Source organism: Phascolarctos cinereus, unplaced genomic scaffold (assembly GCF_003287225.1).
Source record: "Phascolarctos cinereus isolate Bilbo 61053 unplaced genomic scaffold, phaCin_HiC Scaffold_8;HRSCAF=390, whole genome shotgun sequence".
Lineage (NCBI taxonomy): Eukaryota > Metazoa > Chordata > Mammalia > Diprotodontia > Phascolarctidae > Phascolarctos > Phascolarctos cinereus.
The window spans coordinates 61365337-61389674 of NW_027556291.1; the positions used below are offsets into that span (position 1 = coordinate 61365337).

At 46.7% G+C, this 24338-nt stretch overlaps 1 protein-coding gene across 2 annotated transcripts in view; it reads right to left on the reverse strand.

Moving 5' to 3' along the window:
• TSC22D3 (TSC22 domain family member 3) overlaps positions 1–15977 on the reverse strand; it is an 80187-nt gene extending 64210 nt beyond the window's left edge. The window contains exon 1 of one of the 2 annotated variants that reach the window (XM_020967272.2): positions 15304–15944. In XM_020967272.2, coding sequence (XP_020822931.1) covers positions 15304–15638 — 335 coding nt within the window. In that variant the 5' untranslated portion in view covers positions 15639–15944. Of the gene's footprint in view, positions 1–15303 lie in introns of both variants that reach the window. The other variant, XM_020967273.1, reaches the window with a different exon arrangement.
• Positions 15978–24338: the final 8361 nt, after the last annotated feature.

Below are 24338 nucleotides of genomic sequence, written 5' to 3' on the forward strand. Positions count from 1 at the left end.
TGTCTTCCTTGTTAACAACAGTGCCATTATCATCAGATCCTAGCCTGTTCCATCATGGCATCTCCACCCTTCCCTGATAAACCCCACAAACCAAGCCCCTTCCATTCCATCCTTTGCTTTTCCAGCGGCATGTGTGGCACACCACTGAAACCTGGCATGTTTCTTTGATTCTGAGTATGCTCCTTGCAAACCACCCAGATGAGACTGTCTATTTGAAATCACCATGAACTTGCCCCAGGCTGGTACCACCCAGGACACCAGAGGAATCCTGCAGTGAGTCTCTATACCATAGGGCAAAAGCCTGGGTCAGGCCTCTCATTCTGGCCTTGCCAACCAAACTAGAGGGTGGAAGAATTGGAGGGGAATGGGCCTAGCCAGGAAGAAGACCCTGGCACCCCTTCCCCTCCTCTCACTTTTCCCTCCCTCCTCCGGCTTTAACTGATCCCCCACCTGGAAGGTCCTTCAAGAGGGAAGCTGGGCCAGATTCCTGAGATGTTACCAGATGGTTTCCATCTCCCCTGAGCAGAGGAAATGAGCTGAATACCAAAGTGCAAATATTTGGTGAGGAAGGCAAGTTTCTTTGAGGAAGGCTGCCTATGGCGTCTGGTAGAATCACAGCTCTAGAGCATTGAGAAGGGACCTCAGAGGTCATCGTGTTCAGCTCCCTCATTTTACCATGGAGGTATCTGAAGCCCAGGAAGGGGAAGGATTTAAAGCCAGGTCTTCCTGTGCCCTATTCACTGAATCATACTGCCTCTCTTTAGGTAGGCCTTGACTACAGGGAAAAGGCTGCTCAGGGAGATGAAAAGCCACCCTGGTTGTGTGCCCACAGAGCTGTGGAGGAAGGAGACTTGCCAGATGCCGGATGGTAGTGCCACTCTGTAACCATTCTGGGCCACACACTGGGTTTGCAGCGGGAAGGGGGCGTGGATGGGTGGGAAGGCAGCAGACATCGGTTGCCCAATCTTGCCTCCTCCTTGGCTTTGCCAAGTTCTAGTCCCATCCCAAGCAGAAGGTCAGTCCGTTTCTGCCACCGTCGCTCCTCCCCCACTGCCCACAGCACCTGCCATGCCACTCGAGCAGTTGGAGGGCAATGGGGGGCAGGGAGCAGAATGTAGGTGGCTGCACTGCTTTGGCAGCAATGGAGAAGAAGAGGGATCCGTCTTCGCAGCTACCCCTGCCTCCGTTGTTTTTGTGTAGGGGCTGGTGGAAAGTGTCCTTCACTCCCTGCTCTTCCTCCAGCCCTGCTTCCCCAAGGCATTAACTATGTCTTTATCCAAGGCTGCCCCGAGCTTAGGTCTTCCATCAGTAGAGACACTTCAATGCCTTCCGTGCCTCGCCTGACGAGGCTGCCGCATTGAAGTGGAGCCATGACCCCTATCCCTTCCTGCTCGTCACTAGCTGGCACAGTCTGTCCCTGGCCATTGTCTCTTCCTAATCCATCTTTCAGACCCCTCTCTCTGGCCTGGTGATCACTCCAGCCCCTCATCAAACAGAGCCGTAATCTGACATGGGCAGCAGTTTCTCTTGAAGGGCTCATTACATAGGGGAAGAACGTTCTGGTTGAACCCTAGTCACGGTAAGTAAACACAGCCCCAGCAGGCAGCAGAAGCCATGGAGGGGTCTTCTCTGGTCTGGTACAAACACCGCCGTCCCCATGGCCCAGACTTCCTTCCTAGCCTTTGGAGCTGCTTCTGTACTCAACCTGGAATCAAGGATTCAGGAAGTCATCTGAGAGGACAGACAGAAATAAGCTTAAGGAGAGGAAGTAAGGACAGAGCAGCCTGTCCCTCAGGGGAGGAATGGAAAGTCCCAAATGACCCAAGGAGGTGACTCTACCAAATTGGCCCATGTGCGTCTGCTGCCTTACCACCTGTCCTTGTTCAGACCCCCAGGATCCCCGTGCTGCCCACAGCCAGGCCCTGCCTCTGGCCCTAGCCACACTTGGTCATCTGGTTCCCATAAAGCTATGCCCTTAGCTAGCTCAGATGCGTAAAGGAAGCTGATCAATTAATTCAAAGTAAATTATTCAATGGCCCATAACGACTTGAAGGTAAGGCACTGAGAGCAGACTTGGAGTCAGTAAGACCTGACTTTGAGTCCTACCTCCAACACAGGCTGTTTCTTTTTAAGCCTGGGAGAGTCACTTAACCTCTCGCTGAGGCAGTTGACTCTCAAGCCCTGTAAGTAACAGATGAATTGCTGATCAGCTCTGGTAGAGGGAGTTTTCACATCAGGAATTCCCTACATCAATGAAATCACAGGCCAAGGCTCCCTCCTCCAGCTAACTAACTAACTAACTAACTAAATAGATGCCTTGAAGTTGAAAAGGCTTCAAGGTGGCCTGGGATGATGAAAAGTGTTATATGTCCGTCCTCCAAGGACCAGGTGATGGATTTGTTGGCCACAGCAGCTTTCAAAGTCACGGATGTGTGCAGAGATGCAACTAGCATTAGGAGGAAGAGGACCCCCCCTCCCCCCAAATCACAGCTCCTCCTCCCCAAGAGCATTTTCATTTTGATAGGAATTGCTTTCTAATGGTGAAAATGCAAAAGCACCATGACAAGCCAAGACAGAATGAAGTGGGGATGGCTTGGGGGTAGGGAGGGGTTGGGGTACCTCTCACCCCTTATGGTAGTCCAGAAAAACCTGGAGATTTTTCAGCCTCGTTCAAAACAAACAAACAGGCTATGCCTGGAAACTTCTGTCTCTCATGCAACCAGCCTGAGGCATCAGAGAAGAGAAACCAGCTTCTATGAGTGAAACCCCACCCATCTCTGCAGAGCACTTGGGCCTTTTGTGCATCTCAGAGCTACCCTGAAAGTAGTAGGTAGTGAGGGGCAGAGGCCAGGTTTGAAGTCAAGCACTCTGATTCCATTGGACAGAATGAAGCCTGGTGGAAACATGACCCTTGGGGATCTAGGTTAAAAAACAGACATGCTTAGCTGGGGTAGCCCTAGATTCATGTTCCAAAGAGATTCACAACTGGAGTAAGGAATTACCTTGCCGGAGAGGAAACCCCCATTCTAGCCAAGGTTTAAAGAAACCTTTGAAGATCCTCCCTCCCTCCCTCCCTCCTTCTTCCTTCCTTCCTTCCTTCCTTCCTTCCTTCCTTCCTTCCTTCCTTCCTTCCTTCCTTCCTTCCTTCCTTCCTTCCTTCCTTCCTTCCTTCCTTCCTTCCTTCCTTCCTTCCTTCCTTCTTTCCTCCCTCCCTCCCTTCTTTCCTCCCTCCCTCCCTTCTTCCTTTCCTTTCTTCCACAAGCATCTATTAAGCCACTCTTAGTTCTAGGCACCGTATCAGGCTCTAGGGATATAAAGACATAAAAGAAACAGGCCTTGCCTTCAAGTGGAGCTTACATTTTATTGTGTGTGGAAGGTGGGGTGGTGTGCATGTACATAGAAAATGAATTACAAATTAATTTCTGGGAGGAAAGAACTAGCAATGGGGAGGGGAGGGGAGAAGGGGATAGGCATGCTTTAGAAGACATCACTTGAGGGGCAGCTAGGTTGCGCAGTGGATAGAGCACTGGCCCTGAAGTCTAGGAGGACCTGAGTTCAAATCTGGCCTCAGAACTAACCACTTGACACTTATTAGCTGTGTGACCCTGGGCAAGTCACTTAACCCCAATTGCCTAAAAATTATCTATCTATCTATCTATCTATCTATCTATCTATCTATCTATCTATCTATCTATCTATCTATCTATCTATATATCTCAAGAGAGAGCCCCTGGAGTTTTTTGAGCAAGGGAGTGACCCAGTCAGATCTGCCCTTAGGAAGATCACTTTGGCAGCTGTGTGCATTGGATTGGAGAGGGGAGAAAGTGAACGTAGGGAGGCTGAATAGGAGGCTATGGTAATAATCTGGATGACAGGTGATGAGCACCTGAACCAGGGTGATGGCAATGAGATGGGAGCCAGGTGAGGGAGTAGGTGTGAGACAGAGTATGGAGGGAGAGTTGACAAAACAGAAGAGGGGGAGGGTTTTGAAGGAAAGAGAATGAGCTCTGGTTTAGATATATTGACTTTCAGATGTCTACAGGATGCCTAGTTGGGAATATCCAGTAGGTACTTGATGATGTAGGACTGGAGCTACAGAAGGAGAGAAGCAGAGATGGAGACAAAGACAGAGACAGGGAGAGCCAGAGAGAGAGAGAGAGAGAGAGAGAGAGAGAGAGGGAGAGAGGGAGAGAGAGAGAGAGAGAGAGGAGAGAGAGAGAGAGAGAGAGAGAGAGAGAGAGAGAGAGAGAGGAGGGAGGAGAAGGAGAGGGAGAGGGAGGAGAGGAGAGGGAGAGGGAGAGAGAGGGAGAGGGAGAGGGAGAGAGAGGAGAGAGAGGGAGAGAGAGGAGAGAGAGAAGAGAGGAGAGGAGGGAGAGAGAGAGAGAGAGGGAGAGAAGAAGAGAGGAGAGAGAGAGGAGAGGGAGAGGGAGAGGGAGAGGGAGAGGAGAGAGGGAGAGAGAGAGAGCAGAGAGAGAGAGAGAGAAGAGAGAGGAGAGAGAGAAGAGAGAGGAGAGAGAGAGAGAGAGAGAGAGAGGAGAGAGAGAAGAGAGAGAGAGAGAGAGAGAGAGGGAGAGAGAGAGAAGAGAGGAGAGAGGGAGAGAGAGAGAGAGAGAGAGAGAGAGAGAGAGAGGAGAGAGAGAGGAGAGAGGGAGAGAGGAGAGAGAGGGAGAGAGGGAGAGAGGAGAGAGAGAGAGAGGGAGAGGAGAGGAGAGGGAGAGAGAGAGAAGAGAGAGAGGAGAGAAGAGAGAGGGAGAGGGAGAGGGAGAGGGAGAGGAGAGAGAGAGAGAGAGAGAGAGAGAGAGAGAGAGAGAGAGAGAGAGATACAGAGAGAGAGATACAGAGACAGAGATGGAGAAATTGTCTAGGAAGAGGTGGTAGATAGCAATGTTAGCTGCTGGAGAGAAGCCAAGAAGAAGCCAGGACTGAAAAAAAGCCCATTGTATTTGATGGTGAAGAGATCGTTGGTAACCTTGGTGAGTGTCGTTTCAGTACACTGTTAAGGTCCAAAGCCAGATTACAAGGGGTTGAGAAGTGGGAAGTGAGAGAGTGGAGATGTGAGTGTAGACAGCTCTTTCTAGGGCTTTACCTGCCAAGGAGAGGAGAGATATAGCTTGGGGGGGGGGCGCGGAGATGTTAGGATCAAGTTAAAGGTGTTGGGTTTTTTTTAGGATGGAGGAGATCTGGGTCTGTTTGTAGGCAGGCTGGAAGGAGCTAGAGATTAAAGATTAGCAGGTGCCTGGGGGCGGGGGAAGGGGGAGTGATTGCAGGGCAATCTGCCAGGGGAGATTGGAGGGCTTGGGATCGAGGACACGAAGAAGAAGGGTTTTGGACCCCAGGAGAAGTAACACCTCTTCATCCAAGACTGGAGCAGAGGCAGAGACAGCAGGGGTGGGGGCGCTGAAGATGATGTGTAGAATTGGAGAGGAGAGGGTGCTCTTGGTGAATGGCCTCAATTATCAAAGCCTGAGATGAGGTCCTCTGCTGAGGGGAAGAAGGCAGATTGATGGTGTGGGAGACTTGCGGAAATACAGGAAAGGTTGAGATAAATGCCAAAGGGAGTAGGGTCCAACATCAATCAGGACAGATTAAAAGGCTCACTGTGCAGTGGTGGGGGATCATAACAAATGTGGAGTGGACCCAGTCGGGCCCGACTGTATGAATTCTTCCATCAGAGTACAGCAGCATTCAAGCTAGAATGGATGAGGAGCGTGGTGGCAGTAATCCAGGGTGGGGATCTCGAAAGGGATAAGCCAGTGGAGCGAGGGACTTAAGGGTATAAAGTAGAACAGGTTAGCCATAGGGGCAAAACTTTGAAAGAAGGGAAGAGAGGCCAGAGCAGGAGTGCTGATCTGTACAGCAGGGAGCAGTGGAGGGAGTGGAGGCTGTGCTCAGCATGGAGAACAGGTTTAGGAGAGCTGAGGCACAGTGAGAGATGGAAGAGTAGGAGATTATGTTCAGAGAGAGAAACATCAGAGTTGTGATTTGTGGCGACTGACCACTTGTGGGTGCTGATAGGAGCAATGATATGATCATCTCTGTGTATGGCTGGGTGGAGTGAAGGTGAAGGTCCTGGGAGCTAAGGAGGTTGATGAACTGGGTCCCTAAGTATAAGGAAAGAAGGCAGGTATAACAACTACTACAACAACAACAGCTAGCATTTTTATAGCACTAAAAGGTTTGCAAAGCACTTTACATATGTTACCTCATTTGGTCCTCACATCAACCCTTGGAGGTAGGTACTAGTGTAATCCCCACTTTACAGATGATGACATTGAGGCACAGAGAAGTTAAGTGACCTGTCCAGAGTCACACAGCTAGTAAGTATCTGAGGCAGAATTCAAACGCAGTCTTCCTGATTTCAAGTCCAGCATTTTATCCACTGTGCCAACTAGCTGCCAGTTAGATGAAGACACTTGTAAGCCAGGTACCAAACTCCTTGAGAAGAAGAGAGAATTGGGCTGGGGTCCAATGGGTAAAGCCCAATCGAAGAGGATCGGGAAGTAGGCCATCTATCTGGGTGGTGGAGAGCTTGCTAAGTGGCAGGGGAAGGGGGAGGCTCTACAGGTGGCACTGAGGTCCAGTGCCTGGATATATTAGGGCTTTGTCTTTTAAAGAGAGCTCTAGCACTAGGCTCCAGGGCTTTACACTCAAAAACTGATGAGATAGCCCACTCTTCCTGTTAAGGAGAAGAGGCTGCACCTCAGTTGAGCCTTCCAACTGAAGTCAGAAGTCGAACAGCCTCATACCTACTACAGCAGTGCCCAAGGGACCCACAAAGTAATGCAGGTGAGAATCCTGCCCCCCTGCAGAGAACACCCACTTGGCCTAGACTGCATGGCACTAGGGAGGAGCAGGGCCAGCATTACCAGAAAACAGTAGTGACTCTGAAGCCTCAGAGGCCTGAGCTACTCCTCCACCCAGTTGTATCAACTAGGTCCACTACCCATTTGTTATCTAATCTCCTTTGTTCCCCTACCGATATACAACAAGCCTTTTAATCTGTCTTGATTAATGTTTCATTCCACTTCCTTTAGCATCCTTCCTTTCTTTCCTCAAGTTCCCCAAACCACCAGTCCAGCCTCCTTCCTCTCAGCAGAGGATCTCGATTTAAAAATTGAGGCCATTCACCAAGAGCGCCCTCTCCTCTCCAATTCTATACATCATCTTCAGCCCCCCCCCCACTCACCCCCCCCCCACTATCTCTGCCTTGGTTTCCTTTGTGTGTGCTTCTCCTTATGTATGCTCTAGACATGTGTTCCTTACATGTGGCCTTCTCCATGTGCATACCTTACATATGTACCTATTTTTCCCACTGACAGTGTCTTTGAGGAAGACTGTGCCCTAGTTTTATGGGGGAAATATTTTATTCCTACTTTTCTTACTATGTTATTTCATTAAATGCCTTTGCCTTGACCTAATTGTGTCCTCTGGCTGACTAGCAAAAGTAAACACATCAGTGGGGGCTCCAGAGCTATTATTTTGAGTGGCTGCAGACCTACAGAATATCTTGAACTTGGGGTAAACTTGTCTGAGGAACCCACTGTGCTAGCTGGGGAGTGTCCCAAAGTGCTACACCTCAAACGCGCCAAATAAAATTCTATTGTATTGTATGACCAACCCTTTGCATAACATGGGGGCAATTTTCCCACTCCACTCTTTTTGCCAAGCATAGGCAGCAACTTCTCTCCACCCTCCCCTCCTCTTAGGTTTCCATTTCACTCTCCCTTTTTCTTCCCCTCCCTTTTCCCTCTCCCAGTTCTCATTTTCTTTTCATTGGTGTGGTCCTTCAGAGAAAGGGCAAAGACATTTGAGGTAGGCCTTGCTTTGGGCTCCTCAGATGATAAGGAGCTCCCTGTCCTTGGAGAGTGTAAGGTTGAGCAAGCCTCCAGACTCCTCTTGTGGACCTCAAGAACAGAGTTGAAGCCTCGGCTTGCTTCTTTCAGTCCTCTAAGGTGTCTTTGCACAAAGCAGTCTAAGATTAACCACAGTGGTCATTGCAGTGTGATATCAGTAGGAAAATGGCCTCCCATCTCCCACAGTCTACATGTTAAGCAAACTTCAGCACATGGGGACTTGGAATGCCAATAGCTAGAAAGATGGGTCTGTGCCCCAATTCCGTGGGTGCTCCAGCTCCCTCTCTGGAGGGAGTAGTCCAGGCCGGACTGGTTTGACCTGCCTCCATGTTGCTATAGTAACCTTCCCCTTCCATCTACAAAAATAAAGTAGAGGGCAGATTGTCGATTTTGCCAGCCAATGGCAGGACCCCCAAAATTAATGGGAAGAGTCTCCATGGCCTGTGTCCCCTTTTATGATTAGATGGAAGCATCTGTTAACCTAAGCCTCCTGCAGAGATTATGATCTGTTTTTTCTTATTCTCTTAGATCCCGGTGGCTGGGTCTGAATCTTGGGAAGTTGGGCGGTTGAAAATAATGTGGTTTGCTCCCACTCCCTCATTGGCAGTAAAAAACCCTAGATGTCCTCAAACAAATAATTTAGCAGGCATGAGGATCCTTTTTCTTCAGTTATAGGTTGTGCTATACGATTGCTAGCGGGTCTTTCTAGCAATGAAGTTGTGGGACTCCAGGAGCCTTTGATTTTGTGAAACCTGCAACAGCCCATGGATGCTGCGTGCAGGACTGTAACGTCAGGGGAGATACCTTAATGCAAATCTGAGTTTCGATTATATCTTAAGAATCTTTTAACTGTCAAGAAGCCTACCTCCAAAAAAGCCATTGCTGCTTTGCTGTGAGATTTGAATTATAGTCTAGGGGTATCTTCTTGGAGCCATAGAAGCAGCTAAACAACAGAAAGGAACTAGGGCAGCAGTATGATTTTCCACGGTTCCATATCATATATTATTGTGTTTGTATATCAATGTGTATTTTCCCCTTCTCCTGCTATATACCAACATCACTGATGATACAATTTTTAAAAATTCTAGCAAAAAGACTACCACAATATATCCAAAAAATTATTTACTATGACCCAAGATGAATTTATATCAGGGAAGGATGGTTCCACATTAAGGCAATTAACACAATTAATCATGTTAAAGGAGAGACATCTCAAACCATGCGACTTTATCCACAGATGCAGAAAAATCCTTTGATAAAATACAATATTCATTTGTGTTTTTAAAAAGAAATCTACCAAGCATGGGCAAATAAGGGGGATTTTTAACGTGCTAGAAAAAGTATATACCTAAAACCAAAAGCAAATATTATTTGCAAGGGGAAAACATGAGAGCTTCCTAAATAAATACAGGGTGTCCCCAAAAGTCTTTGTGCAGTTTTAAGCAACCAACGTTTAAAACTGCACAAAGACTTTTGGATCACCCCGTGCAGAAGTAATCCCATTGTTATTTGACATAGTTCTAAAAAGACTATCAGTGACAATGACAAGAAAAATAAATTAAAGACAGAAGCTTTGGCAAAGAAGAGACAAAATTATTCCTCTTTGCTGAAACACGATGGTTTACTTAGAAAACCCAAGAGAATCAGCAAAGAACTAATTAAGACAATTAATAGTTCCATTAAAGCAGCGGATTACAAAACAGAGCCACAATTTCTATCCAGCAATAACAAAATCTAGGAGGAAATAATAAAGAAGGCAAGTCCATTCAAAATAACTATAAAATACATAAAATATCAAGGAATCAATCTACTGAGAAGCACTCAAGACTTATATAAATACAATTATAAAATGCCCTTGAAAGAATGACATTAAAAATTGGAAGGATATTCATTGTTCACGATGTTCATAATCGTGTAAGTCATAACTGTAAGTTAATTTGCAGATTTAATGCTATACCAAACTACCAAGAAGTTATTTTGTAAAGTTAGACAAACCAATAACAAAATTTATTTGAAAGAACAAAAGGTCTTAGAATCTCAAGGCAAACAATGAAAAAGCGGGAACGAAGAGTAATAGTACTTCCAGATCTCAAATTATATTACAAAGCAGTAACCATCAAAACTATTTGATCCTGGTTAAAAAAGTATAAAAGTCAAAAAATTGAACAGATTAGACAAAGGAAGAATCAAAGACAAATGAACTCAATAACTTTGTGCCCAATAAACCTGTTAACACAAATCATTTGGAGAATTCCCCATTTGACAAATATTTCTGGGAAAACTGTAAAGAAGTTTGGTATAAATTAAGTTTAGACAATCATTCTATGCCATAAACCACACTAAGCTCAGAATGGCTGAGAGGGAGAAATCTTAACCAAATAAGGGATAGAGGTGATCACAAAAGATAAAAGAGATCATTTCAATTACATAAAATTTAAAATCTTTTGCATGAATAAAGTCGCTGTTGCTAAGAAAGAAAACCTTTGACAGGGAAAAATGTTTGTATCAAATATCTCTAAGGGCCTGATATCCAAGATATATAGAGAAGTAAAATACACACACACACACACACACACACACACACACACACATGAACAAGAGCCATTGGATAAGTGGTCAAAGGATATGAACAAATAGTTCTTAAAATAATTGCAAGCTATTAACAATCAAAGATTGTTCCAAATCACTAATACTAGGAGAATTGCAAATAAAAATACCTCCAAAGTTTCACACATGCCCCCTCCCCAGAAAACTGGCACAGATGAGAATGGTCAATGTTGGAAGAGCAGAGGAAACACAAGCACAATAATGTATTGCTGGTGGATCCGTGAATTAGTCATATTATTCTGGAAACCAATTTGGAATAATGCTTTGAAAAGTGAGTAAAATGTCCTTTGACCCCACTGCTGGGAATATACCCCAAGGATGTCAAAGACAGGTCCCATATGCACCCAAATTTTCCTAGCAGAGCTTCTTATGGTGACAAAGATCTAGAAACAAAGCAGATGCCCATCAACTGGGAAATGGATGAACAAATTGTGGTCTATAAATAGAATGGAATAGTACTTTGCTGTAAGAAGTAACAAATGTAGGGACAGCTAGGTGGCGCAGTGGATAGAGCACCGGCCCTGGATTCAGGAGGACCTGAATTCAAATCCAGCCTCAGACACATAACACTTAACTAGCTGTGTGACCCTGGGCAAGTCACTTAACCCCACTGCCTAGGCCCCCTTCCCCACCCCCAAAAAAAGAAATAACAAATGTGAAGAATTTGAAGAAGCATGGGGAGATTTTGATTCAGAATCAAGTGAGTAGCACAAGGAAAACAATATAAACCATGACTACAACAATGTGAATGGAAAGGACAGCAGCAGCAACAACAAATATGAAACAGTGTTGTGCAGTTATAGTGACCAAGCTCAGAAATGTTGAGAAAATGCTCCTTCCTGCCATTAAGTGGGGCCTATGGGTATGGAATAGTTCATATATGATCAGACTCAGCTGATGTGTTGATTGGTTTTGCTGAACTGCTTTCTTTCTCTCTTTTCTTTTGAATCTTGTTGTAAGGGATGGCCTTATGTAAATAGGGGAGAGGAGAAATGAAGAAATGTAGAAATGAAGAAAACAAAGCTATCAATAAAAATTTAATATTTAAAGTACGAGAGATCATCTCTGTATCTCTAATGACCATTTGTCTCTTAAGTTCTTAGCAAGATAAAAGTTCAATAATTTGTAATCTGAGATAATCAACCTCCTCATTTTACAGATAAGGAAACTGAGGCTTGGTAAGGTTAAGCTGTCCAAGGTCACACAGTGGCAGGGGTGGGATTTGAACCTAGCTTCTTTTACTCCAATCCATTGTTCTATTCGCTGTACCACAAGGTTATACTGCACAGCTCTGAAAGAACACGGGCTGGGAGGTTATGAGGCCTGAATTCTGGTCCCAGCTCTCAAACTTGCTAGCTATTTATCAAGGCCAGGGCTAAACCCCCAGGTCTCCCCATTCTCCTGCTCTTTTCTCTACACCACATTCTCCCTTATTCTCTTTTCTTTTTAGGGGTATCAGATATAGGTACCATTTCTGGTCCAGAAATCTAGGATACCAGAAAACTTTCCATGGACCAAACCCTAGTTCAGAGGTGGGGAACCTGAAGTCTTGAGGCAACATGCGGCCCTGTAGATTCTCTAGCTCGGCCCTTTGACTGAATCCAAACTTCAGTCAAACTGCCAAACTTGAGGACCACCAGGCCGCAGGCTCCCTACCCCTGCCCTAGTCAATTCTTTGATCTTGAGTGAGGCCCTTTGGTCAGAATCTGGGCTCCCCTACTCCAAGAAATTGAGGTGAATCTATTCAAGATTTTGTTCCTGGTTTTTCAAAAGGAAGTACTGGATGGTACTCATCAAGGATTCTTAACCTGGAGCCTGTGAAGTTATTTAAGAAAAATCTGATAACTATTTCAAATATCTGGTTTCCTTTGTAATGTTATGTATTTTACGCATTTAAAAAGCATATTTTGAGAAGGCATCCATGGACTTTATCTGGCTGCCCAAGAGGCCAGGACACCAAAAAGGGTAAGACCTCCTGGGCCAAGATCAGGATCTCGCCATGAACACTCTCTGATCACAACCAGTGTTTGATCAGTGGCTACGAATGAGTCTATTAGGTATTCTGGGATGCTGGTCTGCAGGACTGGTGCCTTTACATAACTATCCAAGATGAGGATTCATCCCCAATGGCCTCTTTCCTTGGTTGGGTTACTTTGCTTCCATAATGTAGCAACAGGGAGAACACTGCATGCTAAGATGAGTTGGCCTGTGATAAAGCTAGATGTGCTGTGTGATACCCCACTCAGAGGGTGGCAGCTGGGGGCCCTGCCCTATGTTGTTCTCTCTGAAGCGATGCTGCTAAGGGATGGATGAGCCTAGTAGCCTTGTGGACCAGCCTTTTTATTCCTTCATTTGGGCACAAGGGAGGCCGTGTGGCATAGTGGATAGAGAGTGGCCCTCTGAGTAGGGAAGTCCTGGCTCTGCTAAATCCTGGCTGGGAGACCCCCTTAGGTGCCCCCTCTGCTCCCTAAGACTCTAAGCCCCTATACAATGGTGGAAGGAGTTTTCTCACTGAGAATTCCCTTCATTAATAAAATCACAGGTCTAGTGCAAAAGAAAAAAATATATTCAAAGATCCTTTGGCCTTAAAAGCACTCCTGGAAGGCTCCCTCCCTCCCATTCATCAGGTTGCAAGGGTACATGCAATGGTATCCTCCTTATGGAGCCAACTGCCTTTACGATGGATTGCCAGGACCCTGTCATGTATAAAACTCCTAGAGCCACAGGATCTCAGAGTGAGGAGGGACCCTATGGAACCTGAGGCCCAGAATGAAGAAGGGACTTGCACAGCTTGTCACTGGTAGAGCCAGGACCAGAAATCAAGTCTTAAGGCATCCTTCCAGGGCAGCTAGGTGGTGCAGTGGATAGAGCTCTGCCCTTGGAGTCAGGAGGACATGAGTTCAAATCCCGCCTCAGACACTTGACACTAGCTGTGTGACTCTGGGCAAGTCACTTAACCCCAATTGCCTCACAAAAAAAAAAAAAAGACATCCTCCCTCCCCCCAACCCAGCTCTCTTTTTACCAGGTCACAGCAATCTGTTCCTTGGTGCCAATCTGACTCTTTGCAGTCATGTCTACATGGAGGGAAAATGCCAATAAAGTTCCAGCAATCCCTAAGAGGTCTGGGCCCTTCTTAAGCCATCTTGGAGAGCATGCCTCAGAGTGCTGAAAACAGCAGATCAGGAGCAGACTCAGGAATTGGGTGAGGGGGCAGCAAGTTGCTGGGATTCTCTCCCTATTATAAGCACATTGAATAAGAGATGGTTCTTTTGCATGAGGCTCAACTTCCCCCTACTTGGACAGCACTGGCTTTTCAAGGGGGCTGTCTCCCAAATCAGTGAGAGGGCTTCCAGCTCAGCCTTTTCTCAGGCATGAGAGTCCTGTCCCTTTAGAGTCTGCCTGGCAGGATCTCTCAACACGACCCACAGAGGCATGCTGAGCAGGCTTTGGTTTCAGCTTTCTCCTGTGAACAGAGCCTAGAGCCCCTAAGCTCTCTCCCAGGGTTCGACAGCCAACATGTCTGCTTTTTTGGTCACCATTCTCAACGCCCATCCTTCCCATCTCACTTGTCCTATAAGCAGAGCATCGAAGGGACCCAGATAATTCCCCCCCCCCACAATCCCATCCCACGTACACCTGCACCTATTTGCTTCAAATTTCTGCTTTTCATCTCCTATTAGGCACATCACCTTTGAACTTGAAAGTCATGGTCAGTTTGCTGCTTCAGCCTGGATTTTCAGATTCCCACCCTGGCATGATGACCTTGAGGAAATTCCTTAACCTATGTGGGCCTCAGTTTCCTGATGTACACAATGAGAGATTTGGACTAAGTAACCTCAGAGGGTTTGTCCACCTCTAGATCTCTGCTCTTAGGCAAGTTACTCTAACCTCTCTGGGCTTCAATTTACCTATAATGAAGGAAATGGATTAGAGAGCTTCCTCAGTTTCCTTCTAGCTTTAGAACCTGTAGCCCATGAACTTGTTTTTTTTTAAACCACAACATTTTGATTAGTATACTTCAATACAATTAGTTTCCTTTGTAGTCCCATGGATTTGATTTTTATATATTTAAAAACATGATTCTGCGAATAAAGCCCATAGGCTTCACCAGTTTGATTGCCAACAAGGTCCACAACACACAAAAAAGATTAAGAACCCCTCACAGAGAGTTCTGCGCCTGTGCTCTTAGACAAGTTAATTCACCTCTGTGGGCTCAGTTTCCTTCTCTGTAAAATGAAGGGGTTAAATGAGATGGCCTCTGACGACCCTTCCAACCCTAGATCTGGAATCCTAGGATATTTGCTGTACTTGCTCCCCAAGGGCACCCTGGGGAGAAAAATCTCTAGCCCAAGGGCACCGTAACCCCCACATAATCTTTTGATCATATAGGAAAGCAGACCGGCAATCCAACCAATACCAGCCATTACAGGTACAACTTAGGACCGTGTCGAACGAAATCTCCAAGTCTCTTCCGCACACCACTCCCATTCCCGCCCTTCACTCTACTGGTTCTTAACCTGGGGTCTGTGAATTTAGGGTTTGGGTTTTTTTTTTTTTTGTTAACTATTTCCATCTAATTGGTTTGTTTTGTAACCATATGCATGTTATTTTATGCGTTTAAAGAAATAATTCTGAGAAGGGGTCCCTAAATTCGCCCCGGGCTGCTCAAAGTGTGGACGCGGAATAGTATTCCCTGAATACACGCTAGGAGGTTGACCGACTAGTGGTCATGAGGAGGCTCCCTATCCCGGTCTAAGGCGAGGCCTCCTGGGGCGTCAGGTCCTCAGTCCCCCCACCTCCCAATGCCGCGGAGCGAGGCTGAGGGCTTCTTGGCTTACCCACCTGTGGAAGAAGAGAAGGATGGACAGCATAGTCTGGTCAATGTTGCTGTTGCAGATGCCCTCGTTGAGCAGGTAGCAGGGGTCGCGGACCACTGGCTCCAGGGAGTCCTGCCGCATGATTTTGTTCAGCTTGTCTGCGTTCAGGTTCGCGAACACCAGCTGTTCTCGCAGCTGCCGAAAGTTGCTCACGCTGGGGCTGGCCAAGGCGCCGGTGCCCCCGCCGGTGCCGCCGCCGTCGCTGCCATCGCCGCTGCCGCCGGCCTCCTGCCCGCTGCGGTTGGCCAGGTCCAGGCAGCAGGTGCAGCAATCCAGCCCTACAGGTGAGGACAGGGCCATCGTAGCTCGCTCAGGGCCGGCTCGGGAGGGAGCTGCGCCCAGACGGTCCCCAAGGGACACTCTGACTCCTCGCTGAGCCTTCTCGGGACTGAGCTTCTTGGAGGCGCCAAACTCAGCGGCCGGCGGAGCCGAGCGTCAAGGCTGCTGGCTTCCTGCTGCGGCTGCTGCTGCGGCTGCCACTGCTGCCGCTGCTGCTGCTGCGGCTGCCGCTCTGCTTACTGGTGCCACAGCCCTCAGACAGACAGCCCAAGTTTCTCAACTTAACACCCAGACTCAGGATTGGACCTGTAGCGGCAGTGGGAAGACTCCCAGGCGCGGCTGGGGTGGGGGCGGGGGCGGGGCCGGGGGTGGGGGGAGGAGAGGAGGAGAGACGAGGGACAGAGGGGAAGCCTCTTTCGTGCCGAGGTCCAGGGAAAGAGAGAGAGAGAGCGATCGAGAGAGAGAGAGAGAGAGAGAGAGAGAGAGAGCAGCACACTGCAGAGCCACCAGAGGGCTATGACAGCATGTAAATCACTCCTGGAGGGCAGGAAGAAAGTTAGCAGCAGCTGTTTATAGGTCCCTTAGGCCCGCTGCGCAGCCCAGAGCCCCGCACGCACTCCAGCCTCCCTCCCGGGAGGGGCTTCGGGGCTGCTCTCTCTTCCCCGACCCCGTTGTCCAGGCTCAGGGTTCCCTCTGCCACTAGCCAAGTCACATCCTTCCTTCAGAAAGCAAGCTAGCGAGCACAGGCAACCTTCCCTTCCCGTCCCACCCCTGCCTGGCTGCCTCCGCCTGGGCTGAGGGTTTTCTTGTCCCTGGAGAGGAAGGAAGCAGGGCCGGCTGTAGGCAGCAGGAGGGATGAGAAGCCCCTGGCCCCAGCCCTACTCCTAATGCCAGCTTGCCTCGGCAGGAAACTCCTGGAGGGCAGGGAAGATTTCATTCCTTGTCTTTGTACGCACCCTAGCATGTGGCACAATGCCTGGCACAAAGTAGGCACTGATAAATTCTTGTTGATTGGTTGAAGGCAGGGAATGTTGTGCTCTTTGTCTATCTTCAGCATGTAGAACAGTGCCAGGCATACAGGAGGTGCCTAATAAATGCTTCGTAAGTGATTGCTTCTATCTTCGACAAAGCTAGGAAGTATCTATTCAGTAAGGATGTTTTCTCCGCCCCAGCCCCCTTTCCCCACATGGCAATGCTTCCTAGGCCTAGAAATCCAGTAAAGCGCTTCAGAACCAACTAGGAGTCCTGTTTGAGACCCAAAGTCGTGCTCCACTCCAGGGGTTTTCCTCCTTATGAATGCCAGGTTCCTTCTCCCTAGGGTTACCACTTGCAAAATTGGAGCACAACCCTGGAAAAGGCTCCTTCACTTGCCCCTCACAAAGCTCCCTATTAAGCAAATGGAAGAAGAATCCAGGACAACTGTGCCCCCAAAATGGTATTCTCCAGTTTTTCATCACCCCTATCCCTCTCCCTGCTGCAAGCAATGAAGAAAGACAGTGGGGATAGCCTTGGACCCCACTAAGCCAGGACACATTTGAATAGTGGATACTTGTACCAAAGTGTTGGGGGGGGAGGGGGAGACTTGTGCTTCCCGTCTATGTTATTGTTGGTCTGGATTATTAAGTTCAACTTTGCCCTGTTGGCAAGGAAGGTCCTATGCCCAGTCACGCCCAGTTGTGCTCAGTTGTGCAGTCATCATAATGATGATGATGATGATTGACATTTCTATAGTGCTTTTAGGTTTACAAAGTGCACTGAGTATGTTAGCATTCCTCTTCACAACAATCCTATGAGAGAAGTGTTCTTCTTATACCCGTTTTATATATGAGGAAACTGAGGCTTAGAGAGGTTAAGTCACTTACTCAGGGTTATACATCAAAGGTGGAATTGGATGGCAGCATGGTATAGTGGATAGAGTGCTAGACTTGGAGTCAGGAAGGCCTTCAAATCTAGCCTCAGACCATTACTAGCTGTGTGACCCTAGGCAAGTCACTGAACTGCTCTTTTTGTTTCCCCATCTATAAAATGAGTGGGTTGGACTCAGTGATCTCTAGATCCTGTGAACCCATGTCTTTCTGACTCCAAGTCCAGCACTCTATTCGCTAATACAAAATACCATCAATTTGTTAATACGTTGGGTTCTAGAATTAAGCACGGGATTGTGTGATTCAGGGGTGAGCCATGGTAGGATGGTCAGCGCTGCCTATCTATCTTGTGGCTCAGACAACTCTGATTATTCTGGACCAGTCTAGGATGGTAAGTGTGTCTTAAGGCCAATAAGGATCTCTAGTTCTTGCTCTGTTCTCATATGGAAGTTGTTTATGCCAAAGCATAAGATGGGAGAGCCACCTTGGTAAGGTGGATCACTCCAGTGAACAGACCCTGTACCTGTCTGTGCTCCAGTTTATTAGACACAGGTAGTTGGTATACCCCAGAAGCAGGAAAGGGGCCTTAGAGAGTGACTACTGCCGAGAAGGACTTTAACCAAGTGCCATAGGGCTTGGGACCTAAAGACACTGAAATGCTAAGAAGAAAATGGATTTGTTTTAGGCAATACTCAGGCCAAGGGTGGGGAACCTTCAGCCTCAAGGCTGTGGCCCTCTAGGTCCTCGGGTGAAGCCTTTTGACTGAGTCCAGATTTGTTCTATGAAGTTTGGATTCAGTCAAAGGGCTGCACTTGAGGACCTAGAGGGCCATGTGTCCCCTCGAGGCCTCAGGTTCCCCACCCCTGCCTTAGGCAGAATTGAGAGCTCCCATGGCAGCCAGGCCCCTTAACCCACAGGTTGCTACTATAAGAGTTACAGACACCAGGGGAGGGATCTGGCACTGGGGAAAAGAAATGGGAAAGAGGACATTGGAGGAAAAGAAGAAGGAAATATCTGGGCAGGGGAATAAGGGGGAGGGGGAAACAGCAGAGAAGAAGGTCCCCTGGGGAGATCCGAGGAGAAAATGAGGGTGCTGACAAGTGACAGTCTACATATGCAACCATGGACTTCTATCACTGATATTAGTGCCCCCACTGGCTACTCCCAGCTCCATGGCTCAAAGGGGGACATCTCAATCCATGGACATCTTGTAAGTCTCCATTTCCACTGAATCTTTTTTGTCCTTACCCCAATCTGAGCCTGAATGATGCACATGACATCATAGTAAGGAAAATTTTCTTAAAACAGCATGCAAAGTAAATAAGAATGAAATCAAGAGGCAAACCCTATCAGGGTCGCTTCCCAAACCTCCCCAGACTGGTGTCTCTAAGTCTATTCCCTCTGCATTCTCCCACAGTCCTATATCTTTAACACATAGGACCAGAGAGAAGTCACCTCTCAGTGAACTCTCGTTTCTTACCAACACCGAAAAGCAGGAAAATTGTCCAATCACTTAGAGGAGGTTGAGCTCAGGGAAGCCCTGGGCTTCTCACCCAACACTTTTATTGCACCCTTGTGCCTGTTGCTGCCCTAGTCACAGCCCTTGCACCTTCTGACTTGCATCCCCAAACTCCACAGTTGGCTAGCCTCAATCCATGCCGGAGTATTACTATACTAGAGAACCCCTACACAGGCTTTGGGGGAATGTAGTTCCCAAGGAGGCCAAACTGTCATACATGGCCATGGGACCCACCCTTTCACATGAATTATTTCTCTAGTGGAAAGGCAGTGTGGAGCAATGATGAGACAGCTTTGGAGTCAGGAAGATGTGGATTCAAGCATTGCCTCTGTCACATCTTGGCTGTGTGATCCCAGGCAGCACTTAACCTCTCAGTGACCCCAGTAAATAACAGAATAGGTAATGTGACAATGGTACTGGCAGGTCTGTGAGTAAGAGGTCATAGGTTCAGACCCCTCTCTTTCCTTTTTATAGGACTTCATCTATCCAAGTTTCATTACCATTATTATTTGAAAGTTTTTACATGTTGTTAATAATTCCATTTCAAAACCATATTATTGGGGACAGCTAAGTGGTACAGTGGATAGAGCACCAGCCCTGAAGTCAGGAGGACCTGAGTTCAAATCCGGCCTCAGACCAAACACTTGACACTTACTAGCTGTGTGACCCTGGGCAAGTCACTTAACCCCAATTGCCTAAAAAAAAAACCAAAACTGTTTTATTGATGATCATTTCCCACCCACCCCCTTCAGTCTGAATCCTCTCTTGTGCTAAAGAAGAGCAATTAAGCAAAACATCTACATGGAGACTGTGGCTGACAATGTATGCAGTATTTGGTCTCAGTTGGCCCCTGCCTCTCTTCTGCGAAGGAGGAAGTAAGTTTTCAGATAATAAGCTAGTTTAGACAGAAAAATAAACACGTACCTCTAAGTTTGATATGACTCAGCCGTGAAGTGTGATGGCCAAAAAGGAGAATGCTCTCTTAGGTTGCCATCAAAAGAGGTGGAGGGTCTGGTGCTAGGGAGGTGAGAGGCCTACTGGTCTGTGCCTTGGGCAGGCCACCCGAGGAGGGTGGGCTTCAGCTCAAAGGGGCCACATTCTAGGAAGGCCATTACAAAACTGAACAATGTTCAGATCCAAGTGTCAGGAGGGGGAAAGAACTTATTGCCCCCCCCCCATTATTATTTATTTATTTTAACAGTCTTTTCTTTAAAAACTTTTGATGTTGCTATATTAGATTTGGTTGAAAGAACTGGGGATATTTAGCCTGGAGAAGAAAAGCCTGACACCTGGTCTAGTGGAAAGAGTGTTAGATTTGGATTTGAATTCTCATTCTTTCACTTGTGTGACCTTGGGCAAATCATTGGCCTTCCCTGGAACCTCAGTTTGCTCACCTGTAAAATGAGTGCATTAGACTAGATGACCTCGGAGGTCAGTTCCAGCTCAAAGACCTGAGTCTAAGTATTTGAAAAGCTGTCACATGGAAGAAGGAGCCCCAGAGGGCTGAACGAGGGTGGGGACAACTAGGTGGAGCAGCAGAACTTGTCGGAAATTCAGAGACACATATTTACACCTGATTTAATAATAGGTGATGTTTCTTTAGTGCTTTAAGATTTGGAAAGCAAGCTATCAGCTATTGTCTCCCTTGAGCTTCCCAACAACTCTATGTAGTTATTGTCCCCGTTGTATACAGACAGCTAAACTAACAAAGAGAAATGAAGTGATTTGCCCACAGACGCACATAGAGGCCGAGGAAGAATTGGAACTCAGGTCTTCCTGACTCTACCATGAATTTGTTCAGTTGTTCAGGCATGTTGGACTCTTTGTGGCCCCATGGGTCATACTGTTCTCTTGGCAAAGATACTGGAGTGGTTTGCCATTTCCTTCTCCAGAGGGTTAAGGCAAACAGGGTGAAGTGACTTGTGCAGGGTCATATAGCTAGCATGTAAGTGGCTGAGGCCGAATTTGAACTCAGGTCTTCTGACTTCAGGCCCAGCACTCTATCCACCGAGCCACCTAGCCTAAATACGGCCTTTCAAAAAACATAAGTAAAGGGGCAGCTAGGTGGCACAGTGGATAGAGCACCGTCCCTGGATTCAGGAGGACCTGAGTTCAAATGCGGCCTCAGACACATAACACTTATTAGCTGTGTGACCCTAGGCAAGTCACTTAACCCCATTGCCTAGCAAAACAAAAAAACAAAACAAGTACTCTCCAAGATGGAGCAAACTGCCTCAGGAAGTTAGGTTCCTCCACACTGGAGGGCTTAAAAAAGAGCCCCGATAGCCAGCTGGGGGGTTTGCATCTTGCTCAGGTAAGCCTCCCTGGCCTCCAAGGGCCTTTCCAGCTTGCAGAATTGATGATTCTGTTCTCCAGCTACCTGTTTCTAAGTAATGTGGGTGAGTAATGTGCGTGCTGTGGCAGGAGCCCTGACTCTAGAGTCAGTTACTACCTGTGTGACATTAGCCAAGTCCTTTCCCCTTCTCGGACCTCAGTTTCCTCCTCTGTAAAATAAGGGGGTTGGACTAGATGGACTCCGAGGGCCCTTCCTCTTCTAGATCTAGGAGCCTGTATGTGACCTTGGACAAGTTTCTTCCCCTCCCTGGGCCTCAGTCTCCCCATCTGTAAAATGAGAGGGTTGGACTAAGTGGTCTTTGGGAGCCCTACCCGCTCTAGATCTAGGAGCCTGTAAGCAGAGTCAGCTTAGATTCTGATATAGACCAGGACATATTGCCACCTTGTGGCAAAAGCATTGAACATTCATTACCAAATCTGGTAGAGTATACGTACCTGGTAATATTTTCCCAACTACAAATTGGGAGAGTCTGACCAAAAATATTTCTTTTACAGATGCTTGTTAAAAGTACACTTTGAGGGGCAGCTAGGTGGCACAGTGGATAGAGCACTGGCCCTGAAGTCAGGAGGACCTGAGTTCAAATCCAGCCTCAGACCAAACACTTGACACTTACTAGCTGTGTGACTCTGGGCAAGTCACTTAACCCCAATTGCCTAAAAATAAAAAAAAAAATTAAAAAACCCCCAATCATTAAGATTGGCATCGGGCTGCTGTGAGAACTGTTGTGTGGCCTCCGCCACTAACTGTGTGACTCTGGGCAGGTCCCTGCAGGCAACTCTCTGAAAATGTTTAAGTTACAGAACAGGTGCTGATTTGCATTAGAGGAAGGAGTTTCCACACTGAAAGTTCTCCATACAGATGAACTAAAAAAAAAAATCTATAGGTATAGAGCCCTGTAACATAATGAAAAGAGCCTCGTACCTGGAGTCTGGACTTCCATTCAAATCTTGTCTCAGCCACTGCTTGGCTCTGTGACCATGGGCATTTCCCTTTCCATTTATTGCCCTCAGTGTCTTCATCTGTAAAATTGAATAGGGTAATAGTAAAAAAAAAAACTGGAAACAAAATCGATGCCATCAATTAGGAAATGGCTAAACAAAGTGTGGTCTGTGAATGTAATGGAATCTTACTGTTCTGTAAGAAAGGATGAATGTGAGGAATACAGAGAAGCATGGAAAGAGCTATGTGAGCTGATGCAGAATGAGACAAGTAGACCCAAGAAAGCAATCTACATAATGACTGCACCAACGTGTAAAAAACAACCAAAGAGGAATGTTGCAAAAATGGCAAAGGGCAAGCATGGAACCAAAGAAGAAATAGAAGACACCTTCCCCCCACTCTTTTGCAGAGGTGGGAGGACCATGGGTAGGAAACATTGCATATAATGTCAGATTTTTAAAAATGTAACAATCAACTTGGCTAAATTTTTTCTTTTTCTCATTTCTTTTTGAAAAAATTCTTCGTTATGAGCGATGATTCTCTGAGAGGACAAAGAATAAATGATATGAGTAACATGTATTTTTAAAAACTAGAATAGTGACATACTACCTCTGACTCATCATGGTGTCGAGATCACCATGAATTCTCATGGGCTATGCCAGTGGAGCACAAGGTCTGGAAGTTTTTACCATGCCAGAAAGGCTTTGAGTATGATCTTGGAAACAGACTCTGTCTGTTTCCTAAAGACCAGTCTAGCCTAGCTAAGTTGGAAAGGCTCATCATGCAGTAGGCTGGATACTTGGTAAGGAATTCTTTGGCCACGACACAAAGAAAAACTCCAAATGGTCCTTAATCCTGTGTGACTCCCATCTCCTTATGCAGTGATGGTGGCAGAGTTGCAAAAGATGGAATAAAAAAAAAAAGATGGAATAGATCTGTAATCTAAGAATCACAGTTTTTAGGCCATCTATATGTAGCACCCAGATGTCCCTTCATGTGTGGGGCCCTTCAAAAGTTATTCAATATTCAAGGCATGTTGTGAGAGTTAGATCACGAGCTCCCTCTGGTGCATTTACTTCTACTGAGCTAACTTGAAAAGATACATTAATTCAAAGCAAAAGACATTTAATTAAACAGCATAGCAAGTTAAATGGCTAAAAAAATAACAATAAAATCCTTCTCTATCCACAGAGATACACTCTACCAAAAGTTGCTCTATTACCCCAAAGAATGCACACATTCATACAACCTGTATGATCAGTCTTGACTCTGTCATTAATCAGGTCAACGTTACACAGTCTTCTACCCTTGAATTGCTAGCCCCTTCATGCCTTGCCAAACTCCAATGCAGGATTATCTCTACCACCTACTTCCTCTGCTCCTACTCATAGCCTGCTAGACGATACTAGGTCTCTTATCTAATGTCCAGTGGGCCTTCGTTGCCCTTTTTCTCTTCCCTGGTTGAATATCCATTGCATTCCCCCAAATTCTCTCCTCTAACCTCTTACACCAAACTTTCACTCCTCACTTGGACGCCTTGTCACTTACTTCACTTGGACTTACTACCACTTTATAAAATAGAAGCCATCTGTCACCAATAATCACTTATTCCCACCAACTCTGCATCTGAAAACTCATCGATATCACCCTCTCTGCTCTCCTCCTTTGCTCCAGTCTCTGACAAAGACATGGCCCTTTTCCCCAGGGCCAAGTGCCCTGCTCAATCCCTATGTCCTCTCCCCTCCTGTCTTCTCCAGCTGATTGTGTCTGTCATCAGCCCCTGCCTTCATTTGAACTCTCTCCCTCTCTACTGGTTATTTCCCGGTTGCCTATAGATATGCCCAGACCATCCCCATGTTTAGCCTCTCAACAACTGGCCTACCTGTTTCTTCTCTTTCATAGGTCAAACTCCTAGAAAAAGGATTTATACACGTTGTCTCCCCTTTCTCTTTTGTCACTGATGACTCAGCCTCTTATACTCTGGCTTCTAACTTCAGCATCCAATGGAAACTGCTCTCTCCAAAGTTGCCAATGACTTCTGA